This window comes from Carassius carassius, chromosome 36, assembly GCF_963082965.1.
Source record: "Carassius carassius chromosome 36, fCarCar2.1, whole genome shotgun sequence".
NCBI classification, from domain to species: domain Eukaryota; kingdom Metazoa; phylum Chordata; class Actinopteri; order Cypriniformes; family Cyprinidae; genus Carassius; species Carassius carassius.
In genome coordinates, this window is record NC_081790.1 from 4,357,173 (window position 1) to 4,375,597 (window position 18,425).

The following is an 18,425-nucleotide window of genomic DNA, read 5'->3' on the forward strand; positions in this document are numbered from 1 at the left end:
AAGTATAGATCTGAAACTTCTTTAAGTCTGTCTAAATATAATTTAGTAATTGCAATTTCTTCTGATCCTTTCTTTAGGCACTAATTTATTGTAACATAAAAATACTAGACATATTTATATATTTTGCTATTGTATTGTGGAGTGTCACTTTCATATACTTTTCAATAATCACCTGATTATATAATGGTGAATATTACAATATCATAGCACAACAACAGTGATCAGCAATAATGATATTACTAATACTCACAATCTCGGAGGTAAGAAGTGGATTATCCTATCGATTAGGATGTTCTCTTTTATTCTGGATGGCAAGGGCGGTGACTGCAACATCGAGTGTATTTAGCATTTATACTGATTTTATCAGGCTCCAAAAATTCTTCAAAAAGAACACAAAGAATGGCCTTCACAGCTGCCATAGTTGCAACTTAAAAAACTTTATTCAACATTTGGTCGGGGCTGAATGCAGCCCAGCTTAAAGGGATCATATGATGAGATTTCAGTTTTTCCTTTCTCTTTGGAGTGTTACAAGCTCTTGGTGCATGAAGAAGATATGTAAAGAAGTTGCTAAAGTCTAAAAAAGACTAAAGTCTCAAATCCAAAGAGATGTTCTTTATCAAAGTTAAGACTCTGCCATGCCCCCCTAGAACGGCTCATTCAAACACGCCCCCACATGTCTACATCACTATGTGGAAATATTTGTGTAATGCCGCCCAAATGTTCACGCAAAGAAAGAAGGCGTGGTTTCAGTAACTACAGTCAGTGTTGAAGAAGCCATGTCAGAGAGATGCTGTGTTTATCTAGGCTAAAGCAAAAGCACTTTTTTGGCCTTCTGAAAGTAGATGCATTTAGGAATCTTTAAGATTACTCACAACAGAACAGCAACACATTTTATGATCGACCGTTTCGTGAACCTAGGAGAGGAAATCATTCTGACTTTGACACGACAGTCTGGCACTTCTGAATCAGCTAATTGAAGTATATTTTGTTATTAGTTTAAGTATTTGCTATTGAATGTTCAAATGTGCTGTTTTGCGAGTCGTGTGTGTGTGTGTGTGTGTGTGTGTGTGAGAGAGAGAGAGAGAGAGAGAGACGGTCACACAGTGGAGTCAGCGGTCTTAACCATCCGTTATTAATTATTTTCAATAGAGTCATTTTAAAACTAGGGTAAGTTTAATCCTCAAACATCACTGTAATTATTAATTATGATATTAATATATGGAACCCATAACAATTAAAAAACAGAAACATAAAATATATTGTCCCCGTTTTTTTATTTGTTTATAATCACATGTGAGATTTCAGTGATATTTAAATCAATAATATCATTAAAAGTTTTGCAATGTTAACATTTATTTATATTTTATTGGTCTGACTGAATTCAGAAACTGATTTGACACTGAATGCTGTGTGTGAGACTTAGTATACTACTTTAAACACCAGCATGATCTCAGAGACTGAAATGTCACTTTAGAGGACTAAACTGAAGGGATAATTAAGTGATTTAGGGCAGTAAGCTGTTTAAAAAGTCTGTGCATCAAGTGGATCAATCTCGCGGACTTCAATATGCTTAAATCCAATATTATCAGAAATGATTCCCTGTTTTCTGCAGACCTTGAGAAAAATTGAAGGCGTCTAGATGTCCACTAGATGTCGCTGCGAGCGTGTTTTCATCCCGACAGCCGTCTTTATTCACGTGCTCCTGCCAAAATTACATTTCATTATTGTTAATGAATGTGCATTGCAGAGATAAATACAAATACCTGTTAATACTGTAAACATAAATAGGCCCCAATGTAGAGAGCTGATCTGTTAAAAATAAACTGACACAAACCGAAATGCATCAACATCATAATATTTGACATTTAACATTTATTACAATTCGTTACGTGATTTAAAAATTTTAGCCGACCATTCACTTGCCTCAAATATTTTAATTCTATAATCATGATGAGACAACGCAATCGTATTCAAACCACTAATTAAACTTAGTAAATATTTTTCCAAATGTCACACGATCATAATATCTCACTTTTTGAAATATTAATGAAATATGTATTCATATAGCCTATAAAGCACTTTTCAGCACCCAAAAGGGAACATGGCATACCATGAGAAATAACAACTTGTTAAATAACAGCTCTTTTTGTTTTGAAAAGGTTCGCCATCTGTCCAGCGAGTGAATTATCATCACTTATCGATTTTTAAAAAAAAATTCTTCTCCGTTCTACGGCGTGCGCGCTCCCGCCAGTGCAGTTGTCCCCGGGGCAGCAAAGCGCGCTCCCGAGCTCTGCGTCTGTCTCTGATAGAGCGTGCGCGCGTGAGTAAATAAGTGAGAGAGAGAGAGAGAGAGAGAGAGAGAGAGAGAGAGAGAGAGAGAGAGAGAGTGTGTGTTTGTGTACTTGAACATCATGCTTCTGCAGTTCCGTGCCGTTTTGAGGAAACGCGCGTGCAGAATCGCTGCTTTTTAGGTGTCTTTCTCATATCAGGAAGAGAGAGAGAGAGTCAGTGCGCGAAGCCTCCGGAGACACACACCCACCCCCCACGCAAACACACACACACACACACACACACACGGCGCCTTCACTCGCGCACAAGCCGAGGAGCGAGAGACGCACTGGTGTGTGGTTTGGAGTGCAAACACTCATCTGAACGCACGAATCGTGGATTATTACGCGAAGAACGCTTGGAAACCATGAGCTGGGGAACCGATCTATGGGTGAGTTTGTACCTTGCGTGACGGGGGTCGATTATCACGGGCACGGGCTCAGATAACGGGCTCACGGGCACTGTGCGTAAAGCCAAGCCGCTTTGGGAACGCCAGTGCATGTGAACAGCAACTGCATCTTACACTGAGAATGTTTATAGAGTGTGTCAGTGTGTATATAATACATATATAATGCACATCATCCGCGTAATTGCATCTCGGTATATTTGTATAGTTTTACATATTCAAGATTCAAGATTTTTATTTGTCACATACATGGTTATATGAAGAGCATATGACCAGCAGTGAAATGTAAGTAATATATATAGATATGCAGTATTTTTATATGCACATTTACATATTTACATACTATATTATTTCTATCTATCTATCTATCTATCTATCTATCTATCTATCTATCTATCTATCTATCTATCTATCTATCTATCATAGTAATGTTCCTGTGGCTCAGTGGTAGAGCATTGCTTTAGCAGCGCAAAAGGTTCGATTCCCAGGAAACACAAACATACTTTTGAAAAATGCATAGCCTGAATGCACTGTATGTCGTTAAAGTGTTTGCTAAATTAATAAATATAAAAAGTATGCATACATGTAACCCTGGACCACGAATCATAAGTGTAATTTTTTAAAAGTGAGATTTATACATAATCTGAAAGCTGAGAAAATACATTGATGTGTGGTTTGTTAGGATAGGACAACATTTGATTATCTGAGGGTGTAAAAAAACTCAAAATATTGAGAAAATCACCTTTAAAGTTGTCCAAATTAAGTTTTTAGCAATGCATATTACTTGGAACAAAGGTTAAGTTTTGATATATTTATGGTAGGAAAATGTACAAAATAACTATATGAAACATGATCTTTACTTATATCCTTATGATTTTTGGTGTAAAATAAAAATCTATAATTTTGACCCATATACAGTGTATTTCTGGCTATTGCTGCAAATAAACCTGTGCTACTTATCACTAGTTATGTGATCCAGGGTCACATATATGCATGGAAAAATACACTTTCTGTGTAATTTTATGTAGATATGCATTCTAGACCAGAATGTCTAAATCATATTTTTAGTTGCATAGCCTATATACATATATATCCTCTTTATAAATATATAAATATTCAGAAAATAGCAGATATATTCAGCTAATATAAATATGGATTAGTGACCCCAGTATGTGCACTTTTTTGTGTAGCTGTGATTGTGTGTATACTGTGATGTGATATCAGTGCCTTTAGGTGTCTCATCTGTGTTTGTGTTATTGGAGGTGAACCATCTTGGCCTCATGACAGCACTTTTCATCTTCTTCAGTCTGCTGTTGCTTGTCACACTGGTGTCTGTGCATCATCTCTAGGGCCTGTTGTACTTGTCCATGCACCTCAGGGTATTTTTAGTCCGTCGTGGTGCGGAAATGTCAGCCACACTATCTTGTGTGCTTTGGTCCAATGCAATGCAAATTTCAACACAAGAAGCAGATTCTGTAACATTATTTTAATAGGAGAGATAGCATGTCTTAGATGCCCAGAGCTACTTTTAGATATCAAAATTAGGGGTGTGCACGGATAGTCGAACATTTGAATATTCGTTCTGCTCTAATTATTCGATAAATAAAAATAATATTTGAATTTCGCAAAAAAAAAAAAAAAAATTCAAAATAAAACCTAATTTGGTCACTTTCTGTGATTCTCCACGGCATATTTGAAGATGTATGCAAGCAAAAAATAATTAATGAATGAATAAGGGGCCGTTCACATATCGCACCCAAAAACGCGTGGAAAACGCTAGGCGCGCCGCTTTCTCCTTCTTTAGGAGATAAATAAATAAAGGATAAATAAAATCCCTTTCAGTAGCTCTGCTACTAAATTTATTTCAAAATGGCAATCCATATACAGCTATGATCAGCTGTTCCTTCATCTTGGCTGAGCTTTCAACGTTGTTATGGGAAAGGATGAAGCTGAATATTATTAGTTCTTGTCACATGACCTGCGGTGCGCTTGCGGCATTCTGAAAAGTTGAGATGTTTTTAACTTGATGCGGTGCGGTTTCTCGATGAAAACATGAGAGAAGTAAGAAAAAAAAACATTTTTTGAACATTATCAGAAAATTTTTCCTTGATGCAAGAGCGCGTTTTCTCCGCGGCCAGTCTTATTGTTAACAGACTAAGGAGCCGACTTTCCCCTGATCATGTTTACATGCCCGTATTTCCTAACAAGAACATGTACAACAAGAGAAAAAAAGCAAAAAAGATTTGACAGTTTAAAATTTTCAAAGTTAAGTGTAGGCTACATTCTGTACAATAGCCTAATTGCTGCAGGCTGCTTTACGTTTTTTCTTTGTTCACCTTTTTTTTTTTTATCTGTACTTTTGTTTGTTTGCACGCATTGTTAAAGGTTTCCAGCTACAAAACACGATGTGTAATGTTCAAGCTTATTGTGTGTAAGCTTGTTCAAAATGACGGAAACAATAAATGTTCCTGAAAAATAACGTCTGTCTCATTAAACTTAATTTAAATAAAAGAATATTCGAATATTTGTTTTTTGTGAGCTTAAATATTCGAATGTGATATTTGCGGAAAACTCCCATCCCTAATCAAAATCTAACATTACGCATAAAAGTAATGAGTAATTCAGCTTATAAAGCCTAGGATGACCTGACATCTTAAATCTGTGTGTATGATTTTATATTTCGCATAAAATTACCAAGATTTTAAAGATTTCTATATATATTTTTTCTATGATATATATTGTGAAAAGTGCTAATATGTGTTTTTCAGGAGTCTGATTTAATGGGCTTTTTGCAGGTCAGGCCGGAGAGACCCCTGATGCCAGGGGCCTGATCGATCGCTAACTGTCTTTGTTTGAATTGATCAGCTTTTACAGACTGTGTTGACAGTGGCTCTGTGACCTACGCTGAGCTGTGTAATGTAATTGCTGTGTATTTTACTGTCCTTCTATTGTTAGTCACAGAATGAGAATCAGTGACTTTAGAAATCTAGAACTAGAGTTTGTTAAAACACTAAGACATTCAACGTTATGCATTACAATGATTTGATCAAGGATAAGGAGTGTGAAGGGTGGATTTATAATCCAATTTTGGAATTGCAAAAAATGTAAAAAAAAATTACATTTATCTAGAAACTGCATTTTTTACTTTTCATGGTAAAAACATGTTGCATACTGGAAATTTAGCGGTGCATTTACTATATGACTCGTGTATGACTCACACACACACACACACACACTAAAGAGCCAAGTAACCGAGGAGGCCACTATCGTGCGTCACAACATAAGCTGCTGTCTGCCATGTTGTGGATGCCCACTGGCACTAAACCAACATACACACACATAAACACAAACCTGCGGGATGTTCTCTTAATCTCATGCATACTCGACTCTTTCTTTTATTAGGTCCTGTTTATTGTATTTTCTCTATTCAGCAAACTAAACCTAAACCCTCAGCAAATACGGGATGACCCTTTCTTAAAATCAGCACTAATTTAAAATTAGCAACATCCTTTATGCTAAAGAGAATAAGAGATGAGCTGAATACTACTTGGATGATTTCTCCTGTAAAGATATGACAGGAATAGGAAGAGTAGCATGCATTTCATGACAAATTCAGCTAATGTGCATTTGTTGTGCCTGTGACTATGTATAGAATAGCATGCGAACATACTTCTCTTATCTCTTATCTTTAAAATATAGGAAGTACAGTACAGTATGCTGTTTTAGTTTTTAGTTTTTTAGCATGCATGAGTCCAGAACTTTATTGTAAACATGGAAGCGTGTGACTGCAGTTGGATGTTCAGTGAAAACCTGATGAAATCTCATAACGACTACATATTTTCTCTTTCCTTCTTGTATAAACACACGCACCCGGCTAATGAGATATTGAGATGTTATCATTTCAACAGTTTCTCATTGTCTTTAATTTTTTTTACGTCTGTTTTGCGGGTGAGCTCTTTCCTACTTCAGTGTTTTTAGTATTCTCCTCTTTCGGACACATTTTTTCATTCTGTTTGATTCTTTCGTCTCTTTTGTCCGTCTTCTTTTGGCTTCAGACTCACGCCGTGGGTCTCTGTTGTAGGAGAATCAGATCAAATGATTCATCCCTGCTGATCATTTAATCTCAGTGATTCAGAGGATCATCCCTGCTGATTAACTAGTGTTGACTCAGTGAATCAGCAGGACATCGATTCATACAGAGAAGTGAAAAACAGTGGCTGTGAGGAATGCTTGACTGTATTTGGCCACTTGGTTACAAAGATCTGGAATGCTATTGACTGTTTTAAAGAAGAATGCTGGAATGTTATTATCCCTTTCTTGCTTAATACAGCCACAAAATGGCAATCCATACCCTGCAATTTCACTTATTAGATTTGTGTGTGTGTGTGTGTGTGTGTGTGTGTATTGCATGACTAGTTTTTCTTACCCAACAGACCACAACAGAATGCAGTGTGACCAAAGTAGTTCACTAAATCCTCCAAAACTGATCAGTCTTTACTATTGTGCAAAATAACTATTTAAGTGCAATGCAATTGAATGGGGTTGAGCTACAAAAAGACATAAAAAGCACAGTAGTCTAAATGATGCATGTGGGATATTTGATCTCTTCTGAAGTCATACAGTATCTTTGTGTGAGGAAATGACTGATATTTCAGCAATTTTACACTGCAAACCTCTGAGGTAAACAGTCTCATTTCCACTTGTTTTAAATTTAAATATCGTGCATCAAAACACATGACAAGAGGTTTGACTTCTAAGTAATAAATGCATTAAACAAAAAATTATTCTCATTTGTGTTGGGACTATTCATAATTGACATCAAACCTAGGTAATGGGATTTAACTAGTCCCAATTTATTTTAGTTGTACAGGAAAAAAGAGCAGCATGAACATTCTGCAAAACATCTGCTTTTGTGTTCAACATCAAATAAAGTTAAGAATGACATTAGGTTGAGTAAATTATCACTAAATTGTAATTTTTGGGTGAACTAACCATGTAATGAAAGTTTGGGAACTAGGGCTGCACATTTCGTGGGAAAATATGTCATTTTTATGCAAAAATTTGTATTTTGTTAATTTAATTAAATTTAATAATAATAAAAAAAACTTAACTTTCCTGTGTTTGTTTGTAGGGCTATAATATAAAATATTATGAATACATTTTATATATAAATACTAAAATAATAATAATCATATTAATTAGTTAGACAAAATAGATATTGCTATTTTAATATTTCAATGTACAATATTTTAGAAAAGTATTTAAGAAAAAGATATGATCACTTTTGATATTTATCAAGTATTGTAATTAGACACTGTACCTTTAAATCTCTTCTCTCTCATTTTACCCTTGATTGTGTCGTTCTGCAGTAGCTCTATAATGAAGAAAGGTTCTACTGTATCTCCATCCTACTTTACAGTCCCTGTGTGGGTGTGTGTGTGTGTGTGTGAATGCGTGAGAGATATATGGAGTATGTCCTCAGTCTCTTCAGTGTATGGAGAATGATTAGCATGCAGTGAAATCCAGCAAGGGGGATGGGTTCGTTCTGTGAGGAGAAACAGGGAACTTAAAAGGGAAAAATAGATATGTTGGAGGTGAAGACTGTGTGTGTGTGTGTGTGTGTGTTTGAGTGTAGAAGGTGAAAGCCGGTGCAGTCATGCTTCAGTAGTGACGTTATAGTAAATAATCACACACAGTTCATTCTCTTGTCAGAATACTTATGTTAGTGAGAATAAAAGCACCGCTCTGCTCTTTCTTTATGTGAAACACTCGCATAGATATGAAGCCTCACTTTTGACCATGTGTGTGATTCATTTATACACAAATACATTTGGTGTAGAAGCAATTACCACTCTGAATATCATAGTAAATTGCACAAACAATTGCAAAGACTTTGGAAAATAATCTGCTTTTGGCCCTCTGTATCTGTGAGGCCTCTTATTTATCTCTGTACTTACACACATTTCTTGATTTCTCTCTGTGGTTAGCGGAAGGAAGTGGCATGACAGGAAGTGATGTGTACATCCTCATGAGATGCACTGTTGCACTGAAGTTGTGAGCGCTCTGAATGACTCGCAGTGTTTTGCAGCAGAGGAGGTTTCGCTGTCAGACTCTTTGTAGGCTGTATTACAGGTTCAGTGTTTCCTCTGAGAGTCGCACCACTGAAGAATGTGGTTCTGAGAAACAATACACCTCCAACCACGCATAAAGACTGTTTTCATCTCTCTCTGTAGAAGTAAACATGAATCATGTGCAGTCCTTCTGGCACCGGCTTATGACATCATCTCTGATATACAATGGCACTTTCTAATGACATCATCCGTTTGGAATGCTGCTCTGTTATTTAGTTTAAGATTATATTATGTGCAATTTTATGAAACAACCTCTCAGGTTTTGTGAGTGTCTCTCTTTCCATAATCTGTTATTCTATCTATTGTTCTGTTGCTCTGTCTAAAGATCTGTCTGTCGTTCTGTCTATGATTCTGTCACTCTATCTATTGTTCTATCTATCATCCTATCTGTCTTTGTGTCACTCTGCTGTATCTTTTGCTGTATCTTATCATTCTATCGCTTTATCTATCATTTTATCTATCGGTTTGGTACTCTACTGTTCTAACTATGTATCATTCTGTCTATCTGTTGTTCCATTTATCGTTCTGTTGCTCCGTTGTTCTATCATTCTGTCACTCTATCATTCTACGAATCAATTTGTTGCTCAATTTATCATTCTAGATATATCATTCGATCTATCTATCTATCTATCTATCTATCTATCTATCTATCTATCTATCTATCTATCTATCTATCTATCTATCTATCTATCTATCTATCTATCATTCTATCGTTCTATCGTTCTGTTGCTCTGTTTATTGCTCTGTTGCTCTATCTGTCATTCTATCCATCGTTATATCTATCTATCTTCTAGCTATCGTTCTGTTGCTCCATTTATCGTTTTAACTATCATATTCTATTTAGCATTCTAGCTATCGTTCTATTTTCCTGTTGTTTCATCTATTGTTCTATCTATCGTTTTGTTGATCTATGTATCATTCTATGACTCTGTCTATTGTTCTGTCACTCTATCTATCATTCAGTCTGTTGTTCTGTTGCTCTTTCCACTGTTCTATTGTTCAATCTATGGTTCTGTTGCTCTATATATTGTTCTTTTGTTTTGTTGCTCTATCCATCATTGTATCCGTTGTTCTGTCTGTCTATCATTTTATCTATTGATATGTTGCGCTATTGGTTTATCTTTTTTCCATAATTGTTCTGTCGCTCTATCCAGCTATTTGTTCTGTAGCTCTCACACTGTTTTTCATCTGTCATTCATCTATCATTCAATCTATTGCTCTGTCACTCTATCTATCATTCTGTCATTCTATCTACAGTTCTATCAATCTATGAATCTGTCTCTCACAGTGTTTAACTGTCCAGTTAAAGCATTTATTAGTCTAGACACAACAGTAGCCCACTTTTTCATTGCTCTCTACCCTCTTTTCCTCTAAACACATTTTACGTTTATTGGATTTTTACAAATACCCAACATTAGTAAATGGAAAAAATGTTAAAAAGCAAGAAAAAAATGAAAGAAAAAAGAAGCTTGTTTCCAATGTCAAAATACACAAAGTTTAATTTTTATATATGCTTTTATAGATGCTTTTGACTTGTTAGGTTGAATTAATGTGTGATAAATTAAGCATTGTTCTGAGTGTGTAGATTTTGTGTGATTGATTCATAGGTTTTATGGTGAATTATATCGTATTAGTGCAAATTTCAAGAACAACTCTTGAGTAAGAAAACAAGAGCTTTGTGGCTTTCCTGAGGAGAGCTTGTGTGTGTAGAGCCCCTATGCCTGGAAGCTCACAAGAGAAGTCCATTCAGAGAGGAAGTCATGTGTGGCAAAACATGTGATAGTTTCAGAGACAGAGACAAAGAAAGAGAAGCATATGTAATAACAGCAGCACGTTTGACACTCCTTGCAGAAGCAGTCAAATAGGATGTTACTCAATTTTCCAGCAGATATGACATTTAGCAATTTCTGATTGGTGTAAAGGTGCTTCAGGTTCCAGGTTCCATATGCATGTAAACCAGTTTAATGTAAACAGAAATACAGAATAAAATGAAAAAACACAGACAGTAACCCAATCAAACTACGCCTAGCATAATTATTACCAGCATATGTACAGGAATATCTATTTATTATATCTATATGAGGACTTCCTATCAGTGTTGTTAATGTTAACTAAAACTACAAAATTGTTGTTAATTGAAATAAGCTGAAATTAAATAAAATATAAATATTAGATTTAAATCTTGCATGAAAAATGGAATAAAATAAGTTACAGGTGAAATACTAAAATTACTACAGCTAAAATTGAATTTAAAATAAATTAAAGCTAAATAGTAATTATATTTAATGTTTTTTTAAATATGAATTTGATTCTCTTTTTTAACTAATAAGAATGACAAAAGCAAATAAAAATTACTCAAATAAATAAAAGCTAATTCAAAAAATTGGTAAATATTATAATAGTATATAAATAGTTCTAAATTAACTGTTGACTTGAAGTAAGTCAAATTATAAATGATATAGACTAACTCTTAACTGAGAAACCATAACAATAACCATGAAATGTATATTTTGCCATCATCTGTGTATTTGTATATTATATATTTTGTATAGTTATACATATAAACCTTATACAAATCGCTAGGCCAGATCATAACCATATAAGAATAGTAAATGAAAAGTTGCTTATGACATGGAAGACATATATCTCTGTTCTGCTTTGAAACAGGAAATAAAACAATGAAAACCATTTATGTCATTACTGATAACCTTTACTGCAACCTTTAGGACTTTCACTTCTATTTGAATGTAAATGTCTGTAAATGTTTGAACTAAGAGCTCAGTCGTGTGGGAATAAGGCAAGGTGGATGCTTACACACACACACACACACACACACATTCATACACATATCTGTCATAGTCACATTTGGACACACTGACCCGACGTCTCAGCTGTCCTGCTCGTGTGTGGCTACTGTAACAGTGAAGGATATCAGCCCGTTGACTTTTGGGGAGTCATGGACCTTATTAAGGGAGAGACGCTTTTAAAAGTCCAGCTGTTACGGGTAAGTTAAGTTGAAGTTGTGTATGTGTGTGCTTGGTGCACTATATGCTTTGACATGAAGGTAAAGTCATGTCAGACTAAGACAGGTTATCTACTGGTTGTTCTGATTGATTTAAGCATGGTTATTATGGCTTATAGCTTGAAGTAGTTTTAGTTTTAGCTATTGAGATTGAAATGGAGATAATTATATAAATCCTGTTAATTTCCCTGAAGAACTGTAACACTGTGCTTTCAAAATATTGCTCTGTTTGAGAATCCCGAAAAGCCTGAGCAAACTGACTTATTTAACCAATGGGTTCGGTTTGGGGGCGGGACTAACTGTTTGTCTGACCAATGGAAAACAGTGACAGTGTTGAGGGAAACCAGCTTGAAAACAATCATTATTTTTTTGCAATTTAAGCTACGTCCACACGAAGCTTGAGCTTACACCAATCTGATCTCTCATCTCAAGAAATATCCGCGTCCACACAAAACCACAAAATGATGTAGTATACATGCCAGACAAGCTTGTGGCGCTGTTATTCTGCCACAGAGATACACTTAAAACGGAGAAGAAAACATGGACTATGCTCATAAACCTTGCGCGTTGTACACAAACGAACATGGAACAATACATTTATTAATCTGTGTTAATGTAAGTTAATTAAAAAGACAATCGTTCTTTAAATTAGTATAAATTAGTATATAATAAGTTAATTAAATTATATGACATTGAGAAAGTGAGAAAGATTTGGTGTATCGATTAAGTTTTTAACTGTAGCCACATGGCTGGTGTGTTAGACAGCAGCAGACCAATGAAACGCACGGTCAGACGTGCACGTGCAGGTTAAATGTGTCCCCTATGGTGGACGTTTGCATCATCTGGATGTCAAGTTCCTGCTGAACCCAGACAATTGTTTCTGAAAATGGAAGATAAAAAGACTCCCTGCTGTTTTGCACGATCTGCAAATAGACTGTGAGACTGGGACACCTTCCATAAAAAAACACACACCAAAGCCCAACCCAGGACACCGCCTCTGGAATGACAACACACATACACATACAGACACACACCCGTGCACACACACACGCATACACACACAGGCTGTCCTGCTGCTGGGGTCGCATTCTGCCCTGTAACTGGAGCCAACATGTTTCCTGCAGCATGTGTGTGAATATCTTGTGTGTGTGTGAGCATTTGTATTTGGTAATGTATGGACAACTTAAAAATAGTGTGTGCTTTTAAATCAGGATAGGAGAAAATTAGCTAGTAAAAGTGGAAAATAATTAGACACATTCCCATAATGTGAGCTGTGCTAGAAGCTGCGAGTGTTCACGAGGGAAGTGTGCACCTGAAGTAGGTCATCTGATCTGAGAAACGCACTCTCTGAGTCTGTGGTGATGTTTTGTCATATAAAGCTAAAGATTTTAGACATTTTAAAAAGGAACGTTTATCCAAAAATTGTATTTCTAAACAATAATTCACTCCTTTCAAAATCATATGATTTAAGTTATTTTGTGGAGCACAAAATGTAAAATAGTTAATTTAAAATAGTTTTAATTTCAAGTTTAATTTTAGATTAGATTTTAGTAAATGTGTCTTTTTTTTGTAATTTTAGTATTTTATTTCAGTAAAATTTTCAGTACGTTTTTATACATTGTTTTTTTTTTAAAGTTTTTCATCTACCGTTTATATTTTATTTCAGCTATAAAATGTATATTTTATTTAGTGCTTAGTTAACAAAAACAATACTGATACAGTGAAAGTGATGGGGACTGGGGCTGCTGGGCTCCAAATATGACAAAAATGTGTCATAAAATGTAATATGTGAAGCCATATGATAACTTTTGTATGAGGAACTGACAGAAATGTAAGACACTATTTGGTGGAAATATCGTGAGATTATGTTCAAATATGATGTATCACATTAGATTTGATGTCAGTGAAATGAAACATTTTTAAATATTTATTATTATTATTATTGTTAAAGATAAACATTAGTTGTTGACGTGAGTTTTGTCATATTGTTTTTTGTTGTTGTCATTTTTGGAACTCAACAGTACCAATCCCCTTCCACTTACATTATATTAAAAATAGTTGTGTAAACGTTGCAAAAAATGTCATCTTTTGTGTTTTATGTAAGAAACAAACATCATACTGGTTTTAAAAGGCATGAAAGGAAGTAAATGAAAGCTGAGGTGAATTTTTATTTTTGGGGCAACTGTCCCTTTAAATGTGAGTTTCAGCTGTTGAATACTGCAGATATCGATATGAGATATGAATATATGCAGATACATCTACTGCTCAGCTATTAATGCTGTTTTATATGCGATGACATTTAGACCAAACTTAGACTTGTTTGTCCTCAAATTTGTTTGTGGGACTTTTTGTCAGGACATTTTAGATTCCCGACTTCCTTAAACACGTGAGTGTGTGTTTACATGTAGAAATTACCTGTACAGAGGCACCTCGCAAATGTGTTTAAAATTACAGATGAGACAAATTACCATAATTTTTGTCTGAGTGCCGCATGCACTCGCAAAGCCTCTAATAAAACCTTGACAGCGTAACTCCTGTTGATAACACGTGTTTTACAGCCAAACGCATGCCGCTATGGTGTTACACTTCTCTGGAATGAGCATATACTAAGGATTTCTTGGTTTTCCAAATGGATTTTGTGCACAAAAAATAAAAAGTTATTTTTAAATTGTTGTTAAATCAAAGCTCTGTATGGCATTCTTAAGAAAAATGGCCATTTGTAAATGAATCATTCTTTTGAATAGAATCTTTTTAAATGATTCAATTGATTCCTTTCTGAATGATTTGCTCTTAAATCATTCTCTGTTGTGATCTATGGAAATAACTGTTTACTTCTTCCATAAAAATAGTCTTGGTCCTCGGCCACCAGAATGTCTCATAGGACTCATCTTTTCTTGTTTGTGTGTGTGCGTGCATGCATCTCGTTTGCATAACAGATTTTGAAGCTCTATCATCAGTGATGTGTTTTTAGCACTCCAAATCATCTTGGTGCTTCCTCCTTCCTTCACTGTTGCCTAGCGACCCTTGAGGTTGCTGAATAAATATTTGTGTGCGGTGCAAGCGCTGCTCCTAATTTATGCAAAGGTGAGAAAATGTGCATTGCTGTTTCGAATTTAGAAAAGTGTCTTCACCTCAGGACTGTCTGAGATTAGCATGCAAATCTATAATCAGAGTTGTTCCATTCATAAAACGTACCATGGTAATACTGTATACATGACTGTTCAAAAGTGCGGGGCCAGCAAGATTTTTGTTTTAGAAAGAAATGAAGACTGAAGACCGAATGAATTTTATTCTGAAATGCATTAAATTTATAAAAAATAAATTTTTAAAAAGATGCTCACCATATTAGAATGATTTCTGGAGAGTCACGTCACACTGACAACTGCAGTAATGATGCTGAAAATTCAGCATTGCATCATAGGAATAAATTACATTTTACAATATATTCAAATAGATAACAGTTACTTTGAATTTTTTTAAATATTTCTAAATGTTTTACTGTATTTTTGATCAAATAAAGGCACCTTTGTTGAGCATCTTTCATGTAAATGCCATGTATATGAATATTGTATTCATTCAGTACCATGGTATGTATATCAAATGTACTGCAGTTTTTGTAAGATCTGCTGCTGAGAGTTTGTTTTATTGGCAATGATTGAGCTCATCTGCTGGCGTCATTATATACCGATTTGCTAAGGTTTATAACGCAATGTGGTCTTTCTGACGACACACGTGAACAGCATGCATGAATAGCAGCTTTGTGAGTTGAGACACTCTGGGAAACTCTGATAAAGCTGTCAGTTCCTCTCTTTGGCTTTGAACCCACATTCTGTTCCCAAGCTGCTGCTGATTGGTTTATCAGAATGTCAGTCACTTTTGTCCTTGTGCTTGGCTTAAAGAATTAAACAAGATTTGGAAAACTTAACTTTCTACTTAACTAAATACTGTTGCAGTATATACTCTTAACTACCAAACAAAAAATAGCATGTGAAACAGTATGCATCATAAAGTCCTTGCTGTCACATGACCTGGTCACATTGAGGACGAGTAGCGTCCAGTTTCCATCTGTAAATAAATTGGATTATTCTGCATTTTCGATTAGGTTACATTTTGTATGAATATTTAAACTTTCATCAGTCTGATTAAATAATGAGTAAAAATATAGGCGTAGAGATGCATTGCATTAAGGGGTACAGTATTCTAACTGCACATATATATATATATATATATATATATATATATATATATATATATATATATATATATATGCAGCTTTTCCATAACTTTTCAATTTGGCTATTCAATACAAAATTGCATGCATACTGAATACAGTGTGTGCATATTATAAGTTTTATTAGAAATATTTGTAAGTGGTATTTCTATTTTTAAAACAGTAGTTGTGATATTTTTAGTTCATTTTTTTCTATTTATATTATATTTAAATAATTATATATATTTAAATAGAGAGAGAGCGAGAACTGGTCTTTTATTAATTTTTATAAATTGCTTTGGTGCATCAAGTTAATAGAAAATAAATATATTAAATATATTGTTATTATTATATTATTATGTTTGTAATAAAAATATTTTCTTGGCAAATAGCTGAAATTAAAGAAATTATATATACATTTTTTATGTTAGTTTTATTTACCTATAACTCTCATGCATACTACATATATTGCAACAATAGTAAGTATTATATTAGTATAGTTATTTTTAATAAAGATTGCCAGTGCAGCCTTTACAAGAAAAAAAGAAGGAAAAAAAGTGTGACATGCATGCACGTGTACTTTTGACCCTTTTTTTAAGAGAAAAACTTCTCATTTCTCAGTTCCATGTTTGTCCTTGTTATGGACTCAATGACTTCCTCTTTCATAACCTGACATTCCATCCTGCCCTGCTCTCATCCAATCACAGAGCGGCCTATTATTGTGGAAAATATGCCATGGCATGGTATCTCTCAAATCAGGCTACGTTTATGGCCATGGCAACCATGCTGTTTTGGCAGCGCCAATAAAAACAGCCCAAGTAATGATTTTGGTCAAACTTAACTGACACAAAATATGTTATTTACAAAATTACAATGTGCAATGGGACAAATATAGTAATGCTATTATAAGTTTGACCCTATTTCAGTATTCAGCATGATTCTTAGTGGTTTAATTTTAATTTGTGGTCAAATGCAAGGCAGAGATTGTGTTTTTTGTGTCGTTATTGGAGGGGAAGTGAGAGGCAGAAACAGGAAGCAGTTAGAAGTACCCATTTCAGTTTATTAGACACAGAAAGAACTAAAAGACAAGTGGTTCGTGGGCTTTCAGTCTTAATCTGAAGGAGATTTACTGGCGAACTCCCTTAATGTGAGAGAGAAAGTGTCGGCCGACTATAAAACTTCCCATTGCTTGCCATAGTTTCTGCAAATTAAGACTGTGGTGAATCATCGTTACTCTTAAAATATGCTTTTTAAAAGATGCGTAAAGCTTCTAGCATTCCCTTATGAATTTGTTTTGTTTTTTTAATGAGTAACACTACTTAAGCTTTCAGTTGTTTTGGTAGCAACAATGTTACCATGGCAGATCTTTTTACATTACAGATGTGGTGTGTGTAGGGTTAATAGGGTTGCCAGATGTTAGCTATTTGATGAGCGAGTTGCCAGATGTGATTGTGGTGTGCGATGTGAGCTGCAGGTGGAGTGGTTTATTGATTTGGCTCTGTGATCTCTACACAGTGAAAAGCCATTAAACTTCCCTTCACTAAAAGCAGCTGAACAATAGATGACCTCAGCCCACACGACTTTCTTCCCTCTCTCTGCTGTATCCCTTTTCCTTTTTTCTCTTTTCAATTTGGTCATTCTAAGTCATTAGTACTTTAGTTCTTAAGACAAATTCTCTCAGGAAGTGAATGACCTCTGTATGAAAGCGAGTTTGTTGTATTTGGTTTGTATTTTAGGCATGTGCTTCCATCTTCAATGAAACTTGCACTTTCACTGCATCACCAACACATTTGGTTCAGTAGGATGTAAACAGCGCCCTCTCTGGTCTGGCTGATCTGGTGATTTTACAGTGGAATTAATAAAGATTCATTGCTCTTTCTTTTAATGTATACTTGTTTTTAAATCTGATTACTAGCAATCTATACCCTGAACGGAAGAGGTTTTACTTTCCATCTTGTGTATCTAAGTGCTTGTGATAATCTGAGTACTGCTCTCTCTCTTTGTGTGTGTGTGTGTGTGTGCGTCTAAATTTAGTATTTCACTCTCACCTCTTTAGGTCTGCGAGTTTAAACCTTGGATTACCATCCAACCTTTGAACGTTCCTATCCAAACTTCAGCCCTCGGCTGTTGCTATCAGTGCAAATGCAGTTTTGTGTGTGTGTGTGTGTGTGTGTGTGTGTGTTTCAGGATGGAGATGCACTAAACCTGAGAAGGCTTCTCTTCTCCCATCACACTCTGAACATAAGTGACCTATTTATGAAGACAGATAGAGACAGGAAGAAGTGTGTGTGTGTGTGTGTGTGAAATGAATGTGAATGATCAATATCA

The 18,425-nt window shown here is 35.1% G+C and overlaps 1 protein-coding gene across 2 annotated transcripts in view; it reads left to right on the forward strand.

Annotated features, from left to right (window-relative positions):
- Positions 1-2,355: 2,355 nt before the first annotated feature.
- The window catches only part of LOC132116966 (formin-binding protein 1-like), a 62,041-nt gene continuing 45,971 nt past the window's right edge, over positions 2,356-18,425 (forward strand). The window contains exon 1 of one of the 2 annotated variants that reach the window (XM_059525902.1): positions 2,356-2,719. In XM_059525902.1, the coding sequence (XP_059381885.1) occupies positions 2,696-2,719 (24 nt within the window). In that variant the 5' untranslated portion in view covers positions 2,356-2,695. Of the gene's footprint in view, positions 2,720-11,736; positions 11,870-18,425 lie in introns of those variants that run through there. The other variant, XM_059525897.1, reaches the window with a different exon arrangement.